Source organism: Grampus griseus (genome assembly GCF_964374135.1).
Source record: "Grampus griseus genome assembly, chromosome: 17".
NCBI classification, from domain to species: domain Eukaryota; kingdom Metazoa; phylum Chordata; class Mammalia; order Artiodactyla; family Delphinidae; genus Grampus; species Grampus griseus.
In genome coordinates, this window is record NC_139011.1 from 73,931,252 (window position 1) to 73,949,956 (window position 18,705).

Here is an 18,705-nt window from a genome sequence, read left to right on the forward strand (position 1 = left end):
GTATTTAAATCATTTATATTCCAGGTAATTATTGCTATGTGAGGGTTTAAGTATGCCACTTTATTTTTGTTTGCTAATTTTTTTCTTTTTCCTGCCTTTCTGAGGGTTAACTGAACACTTTTTAGCATTCTACATTGATTTATCTACTGTTTTTTAGTGTGTCTCTTTGTATATTTTTTAGTAGTTGCTCTGAGTATTGCATTATACATACATACATACATACATACATACATACATACATAAAACCTTATCACAGTCTGCTAGTGTTGTCATTTTACCAAGTCAGGTGAAGTATAAAAACCGTACATCCCTTGATGTCCCTTTCTCCATTGTGGTTTTATTTCCTATATGTACACTGAAAACCACATCAGACATTACAGTTTTGCTTCAATTGTCAAATGTAATTTACAAGACTTAAAAGTTTTAAGAAATAAGTCTATTGTGATTATTCATACTTCTGGTTACTGGCGTTCCCTCTTAAAAGGTTCTTTCTTTTATCATTTCATTTGTTAGATAATTTCTTTAGCCATTCGTTTATGGTGGATCTGCTACTGATAAATTCTTGCTTTTCTTTCATCTGAGAATGTCTTGATTTCCCTTCACTCCTGAGATATTTTTGTTGGTTCTAGTATTGTGGACTGAAAGTTTTTTTTTCAGCTCTTGAAAAATGTGCTATTTCCTTCCGGCCTCCATGGTTTCTGACAGAATTCTGCTGTCATTCCAGTTAGTAAGGAATTGTTTTCAACAATTGTTTTCACTGCTTTCAGGACTTTTTCTTTGTCTTTAGCTTTCAGAGATTTGCCTATGGACAGAAGTTTGTCTTGGTGTGGATTTTTAAGGTTTATCCTGTTTGGAGCTGCCTCAGATTCTTCAATCTGTAGGTTTATATCTTCTGCCACATTTGGGAAGTTTTCAGTCATTACTCCTTTGAGTACTTTTTCAGAGCCATCTTCTTTCTTCTCTCCTTCTAGGAGTCTGATAATACAATGTTAGAGCTTTTATTATAGCCCCACAGATTCCTGAGGCACTGTTCATTTTTTTCCTACTCTATTTCTCTCTGTAGTTTAAACTGAGTAGTTTCTATTGTTCTACCATCCAGTTCACTATTTCTCTCCTCTGTCCCCATCATTCTGTTGTTGACTCCATCCACTGAGTTTTACATTTGTTGTTATATTTTTCAGTTCTAAAATTTCTACCTTGTTCTTCTTTTTATCTTGTAGTTATTTTGCTGAGACTATTTTTCATTTGTTTCAAGCATGCATGCATGTTATTTCAAACATGTTTCAAACATGCATGCATGTTGAGGCATTTTTATGATGGTTGCCTAAACAATCTTTGTCAGATAATTCTAACATCTCTGTCATCTTGCTGTTGGCATCTATTGATTTTTTTTTTCATTCAGTTTCAGGTCTTCCTACTTCTAGGTATGGTGAGTTTCTACTGGAACTTGGACATTTTGGGTACTGTGTTATGAGACTTGGTATCTTATTTAAACCTATGCTTTAGCTGGCTTCCTCTGACACAACTCCTACAGGGAAATGAGGAGCGTGGAAAAACCTCATTATAGCCAGCCGATGGTGGAAGTAGTACCATAATTTCCTTTGTGATGTTTGGCTGTAGTAGAATATTTTCTCTAAAAGCTTTCTGTCTGGACTTCCCTGGTGGCGCAGTGGTTAAGAATCTGCCCGCTAATGCAGGGGACATGGGTTCGAGCCTTGGTCCGGGAAGATCCCATATGCCGCGGAGCAACTAAGCTTGTGCGCCACAACTACTGAGCCTGCGCTCTAGAACCCGCGAGCCACAACTACTGAGCTTGCACTCTAGAACCCGTGAGCCACAACTACTGAGCCCACGTGCCACAACTACTGAAGCCCGTGCGCCTACAGCCCGTGCTCTGCCACAAGAGAAGCCACCGCAGTGAGAAGCCCACACACCACGACAAAGGGTAGCCCCTGCTCGCCGCAACTAGAGAAAGCACGTGCGCAGCAATGAAGACCCAAGGCAGCCAAAAGTAAATAAATAAAGTTAAAAAAAAAAGATTATTTCTTAATATTCTTGGCTTCTGAGAGGCAAATTAATTTACATGATTAAGTAAAGTACTGCTCTCTCATGAGTATGGGAAATTCCCGCCTGATCAAATTTAAACAATTATTTTTATTATTAACCAAGGATACAGAATTTTTGTAATAAATGCTGCCAAAACATTAATGAAATACATTTTATTTAAATGTTCAGCCAAACTGCCAATAGTAATTTGCTACTTACACATAAACACCTACTGTTACTTGTTAAAAATAAGAAAAATGAACACAAAGGCATTAGAGTCAAAACTAGAAATTTAGAATTACTTTCCGGTAGTGGCTGCCTTGTCATCTAACTTCACAGTATGGTTCTTTCATAAAATACAGACAATTCTGGCTTTAAGGTTCGCAAAATCAACAAGAAAATCCATTGTTAATTATCAGTAAGGATATGTTTCAGATGTCTTGAAACCCCCATAACACGTTGGCCCTTACAGTTTCAAATCCAACACCTCTAATAAAGGAGTGCTTCATGGAAACAGGCAGCTTTATATGTCTATTTTAAGTCAAACAAGAGAACAGAATGGATTTCTCTCTGGGTTTGCTGGGTGAAGTAAAACATTATTCTTGGATGTTATCAAGATGTAATTAATTTGCAACACAGGTAAAGCATTAGTTGGAGCCTGTAAGAAGAGTATTAAGGACAATCACAGAGCACCTCATCAAGTATAGATGAGTATAATATCTTACCTAAGAATTCTTCAGTGAAAATACCAATGCTGTTGAACTACCGTAGTCAAGTTTTGGGTTCAACGGTTAATCAGACATGCTCCGAGTATTATTCCTAATAAGTATTTACTCATTGTTCACTATGTTGAAGGCACAGTGCTAGTTGTGGCCTATGACCCCATCCTCTGCTATCCTTAGGACAAGTGCTTCGCCAATCATTTGTTTTCTAGAATCCCCTTCTGCCGCTGCTCTTAAGATTCTTACCCAGAAGGTGGAAACTCCAGCATTACTCTGGGCAAACTACATATTTTCTTATTCTCATTTCTGCTTTTTATGAAATAGAGTGTAGTAATACATTTACCTAAGAGAGGATTAACTGTCTATTCCTGTATGTATAATAAATAAATACCATATCCACATACACAAAGCACAGAAGAACATGGTGTGTTCACAAAACTTCCATAGTTCAGGTTGATCAATGGAAATAACTGATACTACAAATTTTATTTATTAATTATGTCAGAATTCTCATGCTTTGTATAATGTTACATTGCAATAATATAATACTTTCCCTACTTAAGCAGAAGTGGATACAAATAGCTACAAATGTTTAGTGTCTTGAAACATTTCCAAATTTTGTTAATGTTCTTTTTTTTTCCCTCTCAAGAAACATAAAAATGATTTTAAGGAAAGTATATACAAAGATCTGTGAAAGCATTTTGGCTTCAAGTGAAGGCTCAGAATATAATTGAAGAGCCTGATATAAGATGAACATTACAAGGCATTTCAAAGGAAAGAAATTTTCTACTTTACAAGCTTCAAGGACTATCTGTGACTAAAAAGCTTACAGGGGATAATCAACAAATGAATATTAAGGTATATAAAAAGTTTCTATTAAGAAGATAAAACATTTTAAAAAGGCCTCTTACTTACCTCTTCTACATTAGAAGCAGTCTTAGCCGAAGTTTCCATGAAGATAAGTCCATGTTCTCGTGCAAAAGCTTCACCTTCTTCTTTTTTTACTTCTCTTCTAGATTCTAAATCACTAAACACAGGGAAGAAAGGACCAAGTTATCAACCAACATAGTACAATTAGAGACATCTGTGGAAACTGTACCATAAGATTCAAAGTTGTGCTGACCATTCTTGCAATTAATTTTTGACACACAATAATCAAATTCATTATTCAGTGTATTATGAGAGTCAAAAAGAGCACACTGCTTAGCTTCAAAGAACTAACAATCCAACTAAAGAAAGATTCTAAGTTAGAGCCCTAGAATGCTAAAACTAGAGAAACCCAAAGGGAACATCTAGCCCAAACCCTACCTTTCAGTTACAGTGGGTTCCCAAAGAAGGGAACCATCTTACTCAACATAATAATTTGAGAGAGCAAAATTACACTAGTCCCCTTATCCTTTAGCCAGACTGAGTTTCTATGAATGTGATAAAAATAAGTCACACAATTTTCAGAAACTATAGGAAACTGCTTAATAAAATTCAAAGCAGTTTAGAAACATTAATTAATTTTTAATCCCAGTTAATTCCCAATAGAACTGTTAATGGAAGAAGAGAGAGAGAAACAAAAGTCTAAGCTAGAAATTTTGGACAAAAGTATGGTATTCACTTTTATCATACTGAAATTGTATTAGTTAAGGTAGGGGTAAAAAGTAGAAGTCTCCTCTTCAAGTGTGTTTTATTGTAAACACATTTAAACTTTACTATTACAAATTTATGTGCCCAGAAAAGGATGGAGAAAAATATAATATCCGTGTACTTCCATCTAGCCTTGACACATATTATTTTGACAGATTTGTATCAGATTTCTTTTCTGTTGAGAAATAAAATCAATAGTTACAAGCTGACTGTGCTATGAAATACTAGTGGTAAAACGAGAACATAAAAAGCAGGCAAACTCAGTTTGCAAATATCATAGCATGACTGGACGAGGATAATTTATCCAACTATACTCTGGGGGCTTCCTGTGTGCCAAGCCCTATCCTGGATCTGGGGACAGACCACTCAACAAAACAGACATAGTACCAACCCCCTGCCTCCAGGTGGAGCTTATATTCTAGTAGGTGTAAAAAATGGCGGCGCGGGGGTGGGGGGGTGGGGGGGACACTAGCAACAGTGACATGGTAACGTGCTCCTGAAATTCAGTCCCCTTATCTGACAATCATTCTTAAAGGAAAATTAGCTTTGAAGTACACAAAATCTTCAAGAAAATACTTTCCCTTAACTGCCCTTTATCCCATTTTATGCATATGCCACATTTTATTTAAACAATCCCTTATTTGGAGATATTTAAAGTTACTCCCAGTTTTCCCCTACCAGTATTGCTGATGATGCCTGCATTTGCAAATGTTATCTTAACAAAGAGGGTTAAGGATGTGTACATTTAAGGGATGGTTTGAAAAAAAGAAAGCGGCACTTCAGTATTCTGTATTTCTGTTTTATCACTCTTCGTTTCCTCAGTTTTCCAGGTGTAAAATCATATTGTTGTCTTTGACTTTTCACTCCATTAATCCCATTTAAATTGCTTTTACTACTTAACTATCTTTCTTTCCTAAACCATTCTCTTAATTTATGCTTTTTTGTTTAGGGTATTCTAATCCCTTGACTATTAAAAACTTTCATCCTTGCAGACTCTGCATCCTATTTCTTGTATAACCAATATCAAATGCCACAGTTAAGAAAAATCCATATCATATCTGTCATTCTGACTAGGTCACTGTCTTTCTCAAACCCCTCCACTGGCTCCCTACTGCTTAATTCACCTAACTCAAAAATTGTTTATTCCCTGTTTCCATGTCTACCCCAATTCACCTCATCTAATAATAATCCCCTCATTTATCTCTGCTCGTTTCCATTCACTCTTTGCATGCCATACATTCTTTCTTCCCTTCTCCTAGTTTCTTCCCTAAAATGTCTTTCCACACCTACTGTATCCTAAGGATAAGAGCTACCCATCTACAATCATCAGAAACATCTTCTGTACATACTATACTTTGCTCTTTCTTTTCACAACTGAACTATGGGCAGCAACCAAATTTAAGCCACCAGTAAGCTGCCGGCCACCTTGTTTCAGACACAAGGAAAACACCGGCAAGACAAAACTATGAAAATTCTCTTTATTCTTCAAATATTCTCTTACTATTTCACACATTATCATTGAATGGTAGTATGAATACTCCCATATTACAAAGACTAAAGCTTCCCTCCAATAGCCTTATGCTTAAAAGGATTTTGATATCTGTGGGGAATCCAATCCCCCATGGATGTGGAAGGACAACTGTATGTTCTCTTAACAGCAAACCTCAATTAAAATAACACTTAAAAAAATCTAATCTATGCAGTATAATATTTATTTGTTATATTACTTTTTTTACAGTTTTACTGCAATATAATTGACATAAAAAACTGCACATTTAATATAAAATTTGATGAGTTTCACGTATGTACACCTGGTGAAGCCATCAGTCTCCCAAAAGTTTCCTCATTCCCCACTGTAATCCATCCTTTCCTTCCCCTGTACCCTAGTCAACTAATGATCTGCTTTCTGCTACTAGAGAATAGTCTGCATTTTGTGGGGTTTCATATTAATGGAATCATATAGTATGTTTTCTTTTTTGTCTGCTTTTTTTTTCACACTCAGCATAATTATTTTGAGATTCATCCACTTTGCTGCATATATCAATAGCTCATTCCTCTTTATTGCTGAGTGTATTCCATTGTACGGCTGTATCACAATTTATCCATTCACCTGTCAATTGAATTTTGGGTTGTTTCCAGTTTGGTGCTATTGCAAATAAAGCCACTATGAGAGTCTGTGTATAATTTTTTGTGTAAAGCATGTTTTTCTTGGGTAAATACCTAGAAGTGAAGTGGCTAGGTGGTATGACAAATGTACGTTTATTTTCTAAAGAAACCACCAAATTGTTTTGCAAAATCGTTGTATCATTTTGCATTTCCACCAGCAATGCGAGAGTTTCAGTTCCTTTAGATCCTTGCCAATACTTGGTAAGTTAATCTTTCCTATTTAAGTGATGTTTGACAAAACCAGAATCCCTAAGATTTTATATGCTTTCTTCTAGAATATTTTTTATACTTTTAGCTCTTGTATTTAGGTCTGTAATCCATTTCCAGTTAATTTTTGTATATGGTGTGAGGTAAGGGTTAAGGTAAATTTTTTTGCACATGGCTATTCAATTGTTCCAGCACCATTTGATGAAAACATTACCCCTTCCCCCACTGAACCTTGGCATCTTTGTCAAAAGAATTAATTGACAGGACTTTCCTGGTGCTGCAGTGGTTAAGAATCTGCCTGCCAATGCAGGGGACACGGGTTTGAGCCCTGGTCCGGGAAGATCCCACATGCCGCAGAGCAACTAAGCCCATGAGCCACAACTACTGAGCCTGCACTCTAGAGCCTACAAGCCACAACTACTGAGCCCTCGTGCCACAACTACTGAAGCCCTCATGCCTAGAGCCCGTGCTCTGCAACAAGAGAAGCCATGGCAATGAGAAGCCTGCACACCACAATGAAGAGTAGCCCCTGCCAGCCGCAACTAGAGAAAGCCGTCATGTAGCAACAAAGACCCAATGCAGCCATAAATAAGTAAATAAATAAATATAAAAATATTAGTTTTAATTGTTACCACTGTAATTTTCTACTAAACTAATGAAAACTTTCCTACACTCTTGAAAGTTTATAGAAACTATGGTCAAGAAACTGTTTTCCCATGTACTATCATTTTAAATGTAGAGCACAAGGACATTCACTGCAAATAATGATCCCTAGATATATAAAGTAAAATAAGATTGAAAAAACAACATGAGCACGACACTAATATGTAAGTCTTAGAGGTAAGCTTAAAAGTACTAACGTGATATCTACTAAACAATATTAGAAGTGTTTCAGGCCTTTAAGTAGAAATACACCTGATTAATCTATGTATTATATTAAGTCATATAATACACATTAAGTCATGAAGAAGGGAAAAAAATATTTTTCTGAGTTCTGCACAGATCCTTATTTACACTGCCAAGTATTTTTGATAATACTGAACAGTGACCTAACCACCAAACATATCAGTGGGTTTTATTTTAAATTACTAATCAGATAAAACTACTTAAGAGTATTCTTTAAAGTATAGCTTCCAACAAAAACTATTTCAAATAATAATTTCCAATAAAGCTTATTATATGCATTTAAAAAAACAAAAGAAACATCTTAGTATCTTGAAATTTTTATAATTTAAGAAATCAATAACTTATATTTTGCACAATGTACAAGAGACAGGCACTTTAGCAGTTACCACATAAACAGTTACCATATAACAGCTATCCAGTCTTCATCATTATGTAAAAAAGCTTTAAAAGAGTCTTTTTACCTTTTATTTCCAATAAGCATAATGACCATGTTGGAATTGGAATGCTGGCGGGCATCTTCTAACCAGGTTGTCAAGTGGTTGAATGTGTCTCTTCTAAACATAAATGATAATTTGATTACTGTTTTCAAAGTATTTCCCCTAGTGGTGTACAATGAACAGTATACATTCCATTAAAGATAATTATTTTTAGCCATGTCCAAGTAGGAAACAGATTTTAAGTACAGTATCTGGAGTCAGAGCTCACTGACTATAGTTCAGTTTAGAAATTAAATGTAACCTCACTTTAGGAAATTCCAATGTATAAATATCATTACTAAATCGATCAACTTGGGGTGCTTATTAATATAAGAGAATAACTTAGTTACAGATTTCTGTAGTAAATTTAAAGTTAATTCAAGATACATAAGTTTTAAAGGCAGATAGCCAGGACATAAAGGCAAAGCTATACTTTTATTACTGATAATCATATTTATTTAGAAAGATTCTCTGCACTGACCACTGAACCAAAAAATTTCCACGTTCTCACCTTGTAATATCATACACTAGCAAAGCCCCTGCTGCACCTCTGTAATATGACCTTGTGATGGAACGAAAGGACTCTTGCCCTGCCTGTGAGGAGAGAAGAAAAGGTTGATAGTTTCCTTCAACAAACTGTCCTCTACATTTTCTTATTATTCATATGTAGAATACGGACAGGTAGGGAATGAGTGCATAAAGGAAAAGAAGAAATCCTAACTTCACCAGTCTTAGGAAAAAGTCACATAATACTATACTACTACTGCTCAAGTCAACCAGACGCACATGCAATCCACAACCCCCCACCCCCCAAAACAAGACCTCTAAACCTTTTTTGGCAATCCCTGACAACCCAATTTACTGAATGGCTTCACAATACATGAATCATTATTAGAGCACAGAATGGACTCCTAGCAACTAAGCTCTGAAGACAAATTTGAAAGGAAGCAAACAACCCAGAGCCTCACATTTGAATTCAATAACCCACTCCCTGGGGCAGCTGTTGACACTAGAATAAATAAAGTCCATTGTAAATAAATGATGAATGACATCTTTACGCCCACCATCTGCTGGTGTAAAGGTTGTTGGAAGGCCAAGGATGCAGATTTTATCAGTTATATCATAAACTACAGTGAGCTTTCAACAGTCATCAGATGGAATTCTTTGAGCAATCATTTTATTATGAAAAACAGAAAATGGTTCTGAATTTATGAAATTTTTTTCTCTACACTTAATCAATTTTCTCTGTTACTTGATATAAAATGCTTGTCAAAAGGCAACAGGACAAAAAGTCATCTTTATATCCACTTGTGAAAACAGACTTCAGAGATTATGCAAAATTAGTTACTTTCCCTTCTACCAGTGGCACTAATGTTCTGCTTCTTAAGAAAGGCTGGTGTGGGATATGCCTTTTGCCTCTGAGTTTAAAATTGAGACAGTTCTTATCAAAAACACTTTTTCATTTTTAATCACTTAATTTCTACCTTTGAGAAAAAATAAGTATGTAAATTAAGTAAACAAAGCCAGTGTTCACAATTTTTGTATTCAAAATCTACTAAGTCCTTGAAAAATACTCATGTTTCCATATTCTGAGTTCTGATCTCCAAGTGTAAATATTACGCCCTTCCCACCCTCAGAATGCACATGGACAGTCAGGTTCTGCCCTGTGCTAACACTGATACTCAATGCTGTAATTCTTGTTGCCATCCCACTACACTCCTGTCCCCCAGCCCCAGTGCCTAGCACTGGGTCTGGCACACATCAGGCATGCAGAGAAAGCCTGCTGAGTGAAAGAATGAATTCTAATGTCTCAGTCAAATGCACAAAATGGTCATTACTCCATCCCACCTAAATGAGTGGACATCAGTAAGTCCTGACATACTAAGATTCAGTAAAAATAACTTCTCCCAAGTGGAAACTAAAGATTAGACCTTCTTTCGGTAACCCGAAAGCATTTCTGGCACTTAGAATAATGTCTTATGATAAATTAGATACTGAGAAAGCCATCACATAAAAGGGCTGTAAAAATAGCCAACTCGTTTCACAGAGTTTGAGGTTAAAACACTAGATGATACTAGCTGGAAGCATGAAATTAATTAGTCATTTTTATATAATTTATTGAGACACATCTTTCCCAAAAAATCCTTTCAAATCCAAGTTCAAAACTCAAGCATTATGGGAATTTCTTCTTTAACTGCTTAGCATGGGAAAATTAAGGACTAGAACAGTGTGAATTATATATACCAAGGAAGGATCATGTGGTAAACAATACAGAAAAAGATAAATATTAGTTCAAAATGAAAATCAAGCTTAGGCTCTTGTATCTCCCAAGCCTAAACAATGAGCAATGGTAAAAGTTCTTTAAATCAATCTTGGTGGGACCTTTTGTGGGAGGAGTTAAAATGAATACAGTTGACCCTTGAACAACACCGTTTTGAACTGTGTGGGTCCACTTACATGTGGAGTTTTTTTCCATGGCAAACAATACAGTACTACACAACCTGAGGCTGGTTGAATCCACGGACACAGAAGAACTGCGGATAGGAAGAACCACAGATAGGAAGGACCAACTATAAATTAGACCCAGATTTTCGACTGTGTGGGAGTTGGCAACCCTAACCCATGTTGTTCAAGGGTTAACTGTACACTGCTATAGATCTTATAGAAGAATTATAAGATCTAAAACTTCAGTGTTTCCAGTCTAGATAAGAAATAGTGAAAGGGAAAAAGTTTAGGAAAAGCACATATCTATATACCATTCCCATTCCTCCTGAACTGTTTTACAAAGAACAAACATGTTGCAATATGGAAATAATGTATATAATGCATCAGTTTATACTGAATCCACTGAATCTGGATGGATTTTGCCCATCATTACAAAATCAAAAACTCCAGCAAATAAAAAATGAAACATTCCAAGTGAGGGCTGTGAAGGTAACTGTGCACCTTGAAATTTAGGATCACTGTGTAATAAGCGAAGATCAGTGTTCAGAAGTTTCCAAAATCTGGAGACCTGGCTTGTCGGGACAACACCCCACACTCTGGCCTAGTCTCTGTCAGTGGTGCTGGTAGCCTTAACATAAGTCTTGCCCGATAACGTGTTTTATTACAGCTTCTCCAGCTATAAACAAACTGTTAAACAACTAACTGCAGAAAGCTAGCCCAATGGTTATCTTGATCACATTAAAGCAAAGTAATCTATTTTTAAGAAGCATTTTAATATAAACCTATTCAAACTGTGATCGACTGATATTGTTTTAAATGAAAAAGAACGTCAACTTAGGGCATATAGATGTTTTTGATCCTCTTCACTATAAGATGCTGGCTTAAAGAAATTTTAGAACTTGGAACTGAACAGGATATAGAATTCTTTGTATCAAAAGAAAGGGACGCCTGGGACTTCCCTGGTGGCACAGTGGTTAAGAATCCGCCTGCCAATGCAGGGGACACGGGTTCGAGCCCTGGTCCGGGAAGATCCCATGTGCCGCGGAGCAACTAAGCCCGTGCGCCGCAACTGCTGAGCCTGCGCTCTAGAGCCCACGAGCCACAACTACTGAGCCCGCGTGCCACAACTACTGAAGCCCACGTGCCTAGAGCCCGTGCTCCCAACAAGAGAAGCCACCGCAATGAGAAGTCCGTGCACCACAACGAAGGGTAGCCCCCGCTCGCCACAACTAGAGAAAGCCCGCACGCAGCAACAAAGACCCAATGCAGCCAAAACTAAATAAATAAATTTATAAAAAATAAACAAAATAAAATAAAATTTGTGCCCAGGATTTTTTTTTAAAAAAAAGGGGGACTCCTAACAGCAGCTAAGGGTATAAAGGAAAATGCATTTCATGAGACAGGAACTAAGTGAACAGCACCAGAAAAACCTGGTTGGGACAGCCAGAGTAGACCATGAGCTGCCAACTCACAATACAGCTCTGTGATTTCTGGGTAAAAAAAAAAAATCAGCAAGATACCAGATATGCAAAAAAGCAGTACAGAAAAGTCCGCCTCGGGAGATAACAGGCATGTTCATTTTGAGGACACTTACTACTAAAATTAGAGCCACAGAACACGTGTGAAAAAGAAGCCTTGTAGCCCTCCATTTTTCATGTGAGGATTGTTAAATTAAATAAACTTGATTCTTTGCCCCAATACCTTTAAAATTGACCTCCAATTGCCAGATAAAGATTCCCCCAAATTGGCTTCTCTGAGTGCCTAAGTCTTTCTTTGAAACAATTTTTGTAGTAACCAGTCTGGCAACTTAACTCCTCCTCTTCTGTTATCTCCATAATATACAACTTCACACACATCAAGCTACTGTTAAAAAAAATCTCTACCCTGAATGTAAGTCCTAAGCTCTTGGGAATCTGATCTCTATTTGTTTCTCTAGAATTTTATATTATTATTCAATAAAAGTCTTGGTCATACAGCCATTTTTTTTCTTACTGGTATTCTGCCCATATTCTGAATATTCCTGCTTTTGTGCCTCTGTTTAAGTCTTTGCCTGAAAATCTTTCTCCTCTATCTATTTATCCAATTTCTATTCCCTTTGAGGACCAGTTCAAGCCCCCTAATCTTCTCACAAAGCTAGGAAGCTTGCCTACCACAGCCTATACTTATCCTTTTCTCCTCACAAATCCAAAAGCAATTTCATGTGATCATTTGGTTCTAATACTATTGATTAGATAAAACGAACACACTGCTCAAATGCTTATCTTTTTTCCTCCTTAGTTCTCCTTGAGGGAGAGCCTAACTCAGAACACTGAAGTATATTTATAGTGGACACTCAAATATGTTATCTTGATTGATCCCAAACAGCCAATGAAGTTAGAAAATTAAGATTTGTGAGAATCAATATTACAGTAATACCTCTTACTTTCATTGTTAGTCATTTATCTAGCAACTCCAGCTACACAGAACACAGCCAAGAGCCAAAAAGAAAAAAGGATTTCTAAGTAGCCAAATAAGTTGTCCAGTGCTCAAGCATGGAATCTCAGGTAGTTTACTAAACAGACTCAACTTAAAAATCTAGACCTGTGATCAAGGAACTGCTGTCATCGAGGAAAAAGATTTTCAAATCTACACACAAGAGCAAGACTTCTGGTTGGGACGACAGCAAGATTAGTAAGAATCACAGTAATTTTTAGGCTGCCTCAGTGACCACAGCAAGGATGGAGAAAAAGTCAACTGGGACAATTTAATTCTAGGTCTTTTAAAGGAGTTTCATACAGAAATTAAAGTAGATTCTGGTAAGAGAAATAAAGGTTGTGACTATCTAGGAAAGAAAAGATGTTGAATGCTTTAACAAATTTAAGAAAAGTTACTTTGAAAAAAGACTCAGGATGCAATTGCTGACTTCAGATTCTTCTAACACTGCCATATAAGAGAAACTGGAGACCACAGGTGGGAGGTAGACATTAATGTAGAATGACATGTCTAAGATAGTTTCCTGTCCCTGTGCTTGTTCAAGAAAATGTTGATAAACAGCTGCCAAAGGAGGTGAAACAGCTGGACCTTCAAAGGCCTCTCAGCTCCTGGGGCTGGGGGGCTGGAGGGGTGGGAGCAAGGACTGGCAGAGGCAGGACTGCTCCCCGGGGCTTGGCTCCAGGCTCTTTCTCTAGCGCGCCTGAACTCTGGTCACCCATCCTCACTGCTCCATTGAGACAACAAAAATTCTCATTTTGGGGGTAAGAAGGTGGATAAGAACTGACACATTTTACAAAGGACCAAAAAATGCCTGTCATTTGCTGAAAAGGTACTTTCAGCATATAGGTTTCACATGATTTTCTACATAGTTTCACTCACTTTTATTTGATGGGAAAAATATTTGTCAGTCTAATGTAAGAATATTTTCAGGGAAGCTGAACAGACACGTGGACTTAAAACATCCATACTACAAATTTTGTGGGGAGAATAAAATTTGGATATGCTGGGAAGGCAACTGAAAAAGTAACAAAAAGCAAAAGACAAGCAAGAATAGAAAAAGGTAGGTAAAAACTGGATGAGGGTCTGAGAGTGAGAATGGAATTGGGTACAAGGCATGTTTCTCCTTTGACTTACCTTGACAGACACCAGGAATATCAAACATTTGACTTCCCGTAAAAGAAAAAAGGTTACAACAGGGGCAGCGGAAAGTGCTTTAAAGGATACACTGATAACTATTATCACTGTTTCTGGCAAGGCCTTCAAGGAGTATCTGTTGGCAGCTGTACTTACTATTTTTGAAAGAAAGCAAAGATGCTGGATGTGGAAATTTTGCAAGGAAAACCCCTTACATTTATTTTTATTTTTATTGTGAATGGAAACAGATATACAACGGATGACAAACATCCTAAGATACTGAGACTCAGTCATTGGGAACAAAAATTCAGTTTCTTAAGGCTGATGAAACAAACCATAATATTTGGCTAATTATTCCCTGAAGGACTCTGGGATGGGTTTGTAAATATCCTGGGCCAGGAACAGCCATGACCCTTGCTACTAAAAACACAGCGTGCTATACAAATGTATAGACACGCTGCAAAACGTTAACGATATGGGAAACTGTGTTTCACCAGATATAAACTAAGTGTGGGAGCAACCTTCATGTGTGTCAGATAACATCCATTAAAGAGTTTCAAAAGTTAGCTATGAAAGAAGAAAACCAATGATAAGAGGAAAACCTGTCTGTAGGGCAGAGACTCAAGAAACTTTCATAAGTTAACAGAGTTTTTTGAACAGTCCTTAAAATCTGGCCATGGTTCCTAGCACCCTCATTTGGAAGCCCTGGAATTCTTTCTGGGGGGGGTCACAATGTCTTCAAAGACGCCAGTCTCTTCGTGTTAGACAAAGGAGAAAGAAGACCACCCCCTGCCCTTCAGAGTAAGTGTGAACAAGAGGGTTGTTTTTGTTCTATTCCCCTTTCATACTGTCCAGCATAAGTAATTATTATAGATTTCTTTTGAAAGATCACTGCAGGTAAAACAATTAACTCATAAACTAAGGGGAAAAAAGGTACTTATCAAAAGAAGGCATGACTAGTTATTCTAGAAAACAACTGGGGAATGAATGATTTGTTCAAGTTTCGAAAAGAGGGGAGGGATTATTTAACAGAATACCTTAAGGATAGAAGAACAACTGAATAAACAAAATGAACTACAATGAGGTGGTTTGTGCCTAAAATATCATACAATTTTTATTACTATATTAATCTTTCCTTTTGAAACCATGTACTTTAGTAGATGGTATCTTTTCAGCACTTCCAATGATCCTAAAGTTGCTTAGACAGAATGAGATAGATACTTCACTCATTCATTCAGTAAAATTTACCAAACATTGCATCAACCAGTATAAACTAAGAATACAAACAAGGCACAAAGTTGAATAAGACATAGATGGTTCTTTCCCTCATGATGCTTATTCTGAGGAGGGTAAATATGGGAACAAAAAAACTCTAATAACAACGGGGTAAGAGCTATAACAGAAATATGAATAAAATCTTAAGGGGACAACCAGCTATCCCATGGGGGTCAGAAAGGCTCCACAAGTATTGATACCTGAGCTAGTCTTAAACAGAAAAGGGGGAAAAAGTACTTCAAGCAAAGCAGGTATTTATGCAAAGTACAAGGTATGAAAAACATTTATTAAAGAATAGCAAGTAGTTTGGTTCACACTACACTGCAGGATGTGTGCTGCACAAGTTTATTAGCTAAGGAAGCAAGTTGGTTTATGTTAAAACAATCCTTCTGAAAAAGAAGTGAAACTTTTAATACAGAAGTAGAAAATATTTCCTTTTGGTTAGAGATCATTAATTTTAAATCTTCAGGAAAGAAGGGACTGTGCATATTTGACTTTTTGTCTTGCATGGAAATGCAGTTTTGAAGTCATGTCGCCTCAAAGAATATAAATCCAGAAAGTTATGAGATGCTACTGGCTGGGAGGGGAAAACACTAAGAAATGGTAAAAGCATAAATCTTTACTGCAAAAAGAGGAAATAAGAAAGCATAAAAACACAGAGCCCAATGTATAACTCTGGGACAGAGCAAGACAGAGATTTGGGGTTTTCCATTTCAAGGATGATTGTGTGATGCATGGGAAGGATCAGCCTTCAGAAACTTGCTTGGTCTTCTTGAGAATCCAGTCTGTGAGACTGAATAGTCTTCAAGGTGCCTTCCTTCCAATAATGGCTATTAAAGGTGACAGGTGAGACACTACGACTGCATGATTAGGGGAAATAAAAAAAAAAGACCGGGGTATATGATGATAAAATTCCCCATATTTTATATTTCATTTACTAGTTTAGAGAGATGCTCTTTGTAGGAGACATTTTGGTTTTTCTCAACTGGGGTTCTGTGAAGAATAAAGTCCTAACTGCCCTAAGGTAGTGGTACTCAAATTGTGATCCCTGACCCTGGGGAGTCCCTGAGTCCTTAAGGGTCCATGAGATCCTCCACTTCCCAACTACCTATTTGTGTGAGGTTATATTTTCTTCATGTACTTCAACAAAACAACACATAAGACTCAATACAGGGGCAGATATGAGAATCCAGCTGTCTTCTACGAAGCAGACAGTAAAGAGATTTTTCAAAAGGTAACAGAATGGCACTCTTCACACTGGAAAAAATATAGTTTTTTTGTTTTGGAAAAACAGTTAATTTCCATAAAAATTGCATCGTTTATCCTAACATACAATGAGTTTATTATGGTTATTGTACAATGAATTAATCATTAACTATTTAATAAGCTTCTCAGTTTTAATTTCTAATATGGTAAATATTGATAGCTATAAGCCACATAAGCAAAGCCTCTTTGAGGTCTTCGCTAATTTTTTAAAGTATAAAGGGATTCTCAGACAAAAAAGTTTGGGAACCTCTACCTTGAAGCATCCATTGTATATAATAAAGTAACTTCTCTTTTATGCATAATATAGGAAGACAAAGAAAAGTCACTCAAATCATTTTCTGTGGTTCAGATGAGAACCATTAAAACACTACATAACAAGATATGTAATAGGCACTCAATGAATATAAATGACAGAATCAGGAACTGGAGCAAGGTAGCTTCAAGTGGTTGGAACTAAATCATACTTTTAAAATAAATGAATAAACTGTCAGATCAAGTGACTCTATCGTATTGACATTCATGTATTTTACTTCTTATGTGTATGTTAGATATACTGCTTGTTTTTCTTAAAAACATAGTTTCTAGAGCATTTCTGTTTAGATCCCATAGACTGAGCATTCGCTCAAATATGTTCACCAAAACCTGACACCTCGGGTACCACTGTTTGAAAACACTGCATAATAAAAACGAATCTTTTCTGGTACCACATTTTCCACCATGGCTGCAGGGGCGTTGGTGTCTAACAAACCATAACAGGCATAAAATAACATTAAAATAGAACAAATGTATAATGTAATTTTATAAAACAACTTTACTGAGGTCATACAGTGTATTTTTGCTATACTTACTGTATCCCAAATCTGAAGTTTTATCTGTTTCCCATCAATGGTTATCATTCGAGCACCGAACTCTACACCTGAATAGGACAGAAAATGTTTTGTTATACAAACTAGTGGGAATATATTTCACATTTAAGGATTTTTTAAAAAAGGCTGTCTATTTCTAGCACATGTTATGCCAAGTGATATACAGATTAACAAATACAGCTCCTATCCTTAGAAAATGTATAAGCTAAGGCAGAGGCTAAGGATATAATTAAAACACTAAGATATCTGAGTCTAGTGTAGTCAAGAAACCAACTGTGGTCTTCATGTTTTGCAGGCTCTGTAATATTTAAAAAATCTAGAAATGAGATTCAAGAACCATAATTATTAATCACAAATATTAAAATTTCTTAAAAACTATTAGTGTGTAATAAAATTCACTAAAACGGACAGATGAATTTCAACATCATCGTCTTGGTTCCCAGCATGGGTTATCAACTAGGAAAGAAATCTCCAAATCCACCCACTAGAGATGACCATTGTTTAAACATATTTTCAGACATTGCTCCATGAATAAAATACACACAGAAGTATACAATTTTATATAAATGGGAACACATAAATGCTGTTCTGCAATTTGCTTTTCAGTCACTGTGTCATCAACATTATTCCATACCACAAAGTATCTTTACAAATCAAAAAATATATAAAACTATACTATTGTTTTTGATAGCTGCATAATATTCCTGTGTGTGTGTGTTCTCTCTCTATATACACGCATTTTATTAAGTTGGTTACTCTATTGCTACAAATTTTGGTTGTCCTCAAATTTTCACTAAGTAGTTGATGCTGAAATGAATTTTTCAACTTATGATTATGATTCTTGGCAAATTACAGGAAATAGGATTGCAGGTCAAAGGGAATACAAACTTTACACTTACCAGTTTACTACTCTGGCTTTTCTCCCTGCATATATCAGCTCTTTTGAAAGTACTCATTTAATCATCAAAATAGGAGGAGGAGAAAAAGAGGGGGTAATTTCAGAATAGCAAACAACTGTGAAGGCGACTCTGCAAGAAGTCTATCACTCACATTACACCACATCATTACTGCTTGGAGTGTGTTCTATCA

The 18,705-nt window shown here is 36.4% G+C and overlaps 1 protein-coding gene across 1 annotated transcript in view; it reads right to left on the reverse strand.

The window, feature by feature from the left end:
- The window catches only part of RAB2A (RAB2A, member RAS oncogene family), a 75,585-nt gene that overhangs the window by 23,089 nt on the left and 33,791 nt on the right, over positions 1 to 18,705 (reverse strand). The window contains exons 3-6 of the mRNA XM_082674642.1: positions 17,599 to 17,666; positions 8,670 to 8,752; positions 8,144 to 8,236; positions 3,684 to 3,795 (exon numbers count right to left, since the gene is read on the reverse strand). Of these exons, the coding sequence (XP_082530768.1) occupies positions 3,684 to 3,795; positions 8,144 to 8,236; positions 8,670 to 8,752; positions 17,599 to 17,666 (356 nt within the window). The remainder of the gene's footprint in view (positions 1 to 3,683; positions 3,796 to 8,143; positions 8,237 to 8,669; positions 8,753 to 17,598; positions 17,667 to 18,705) is intronic.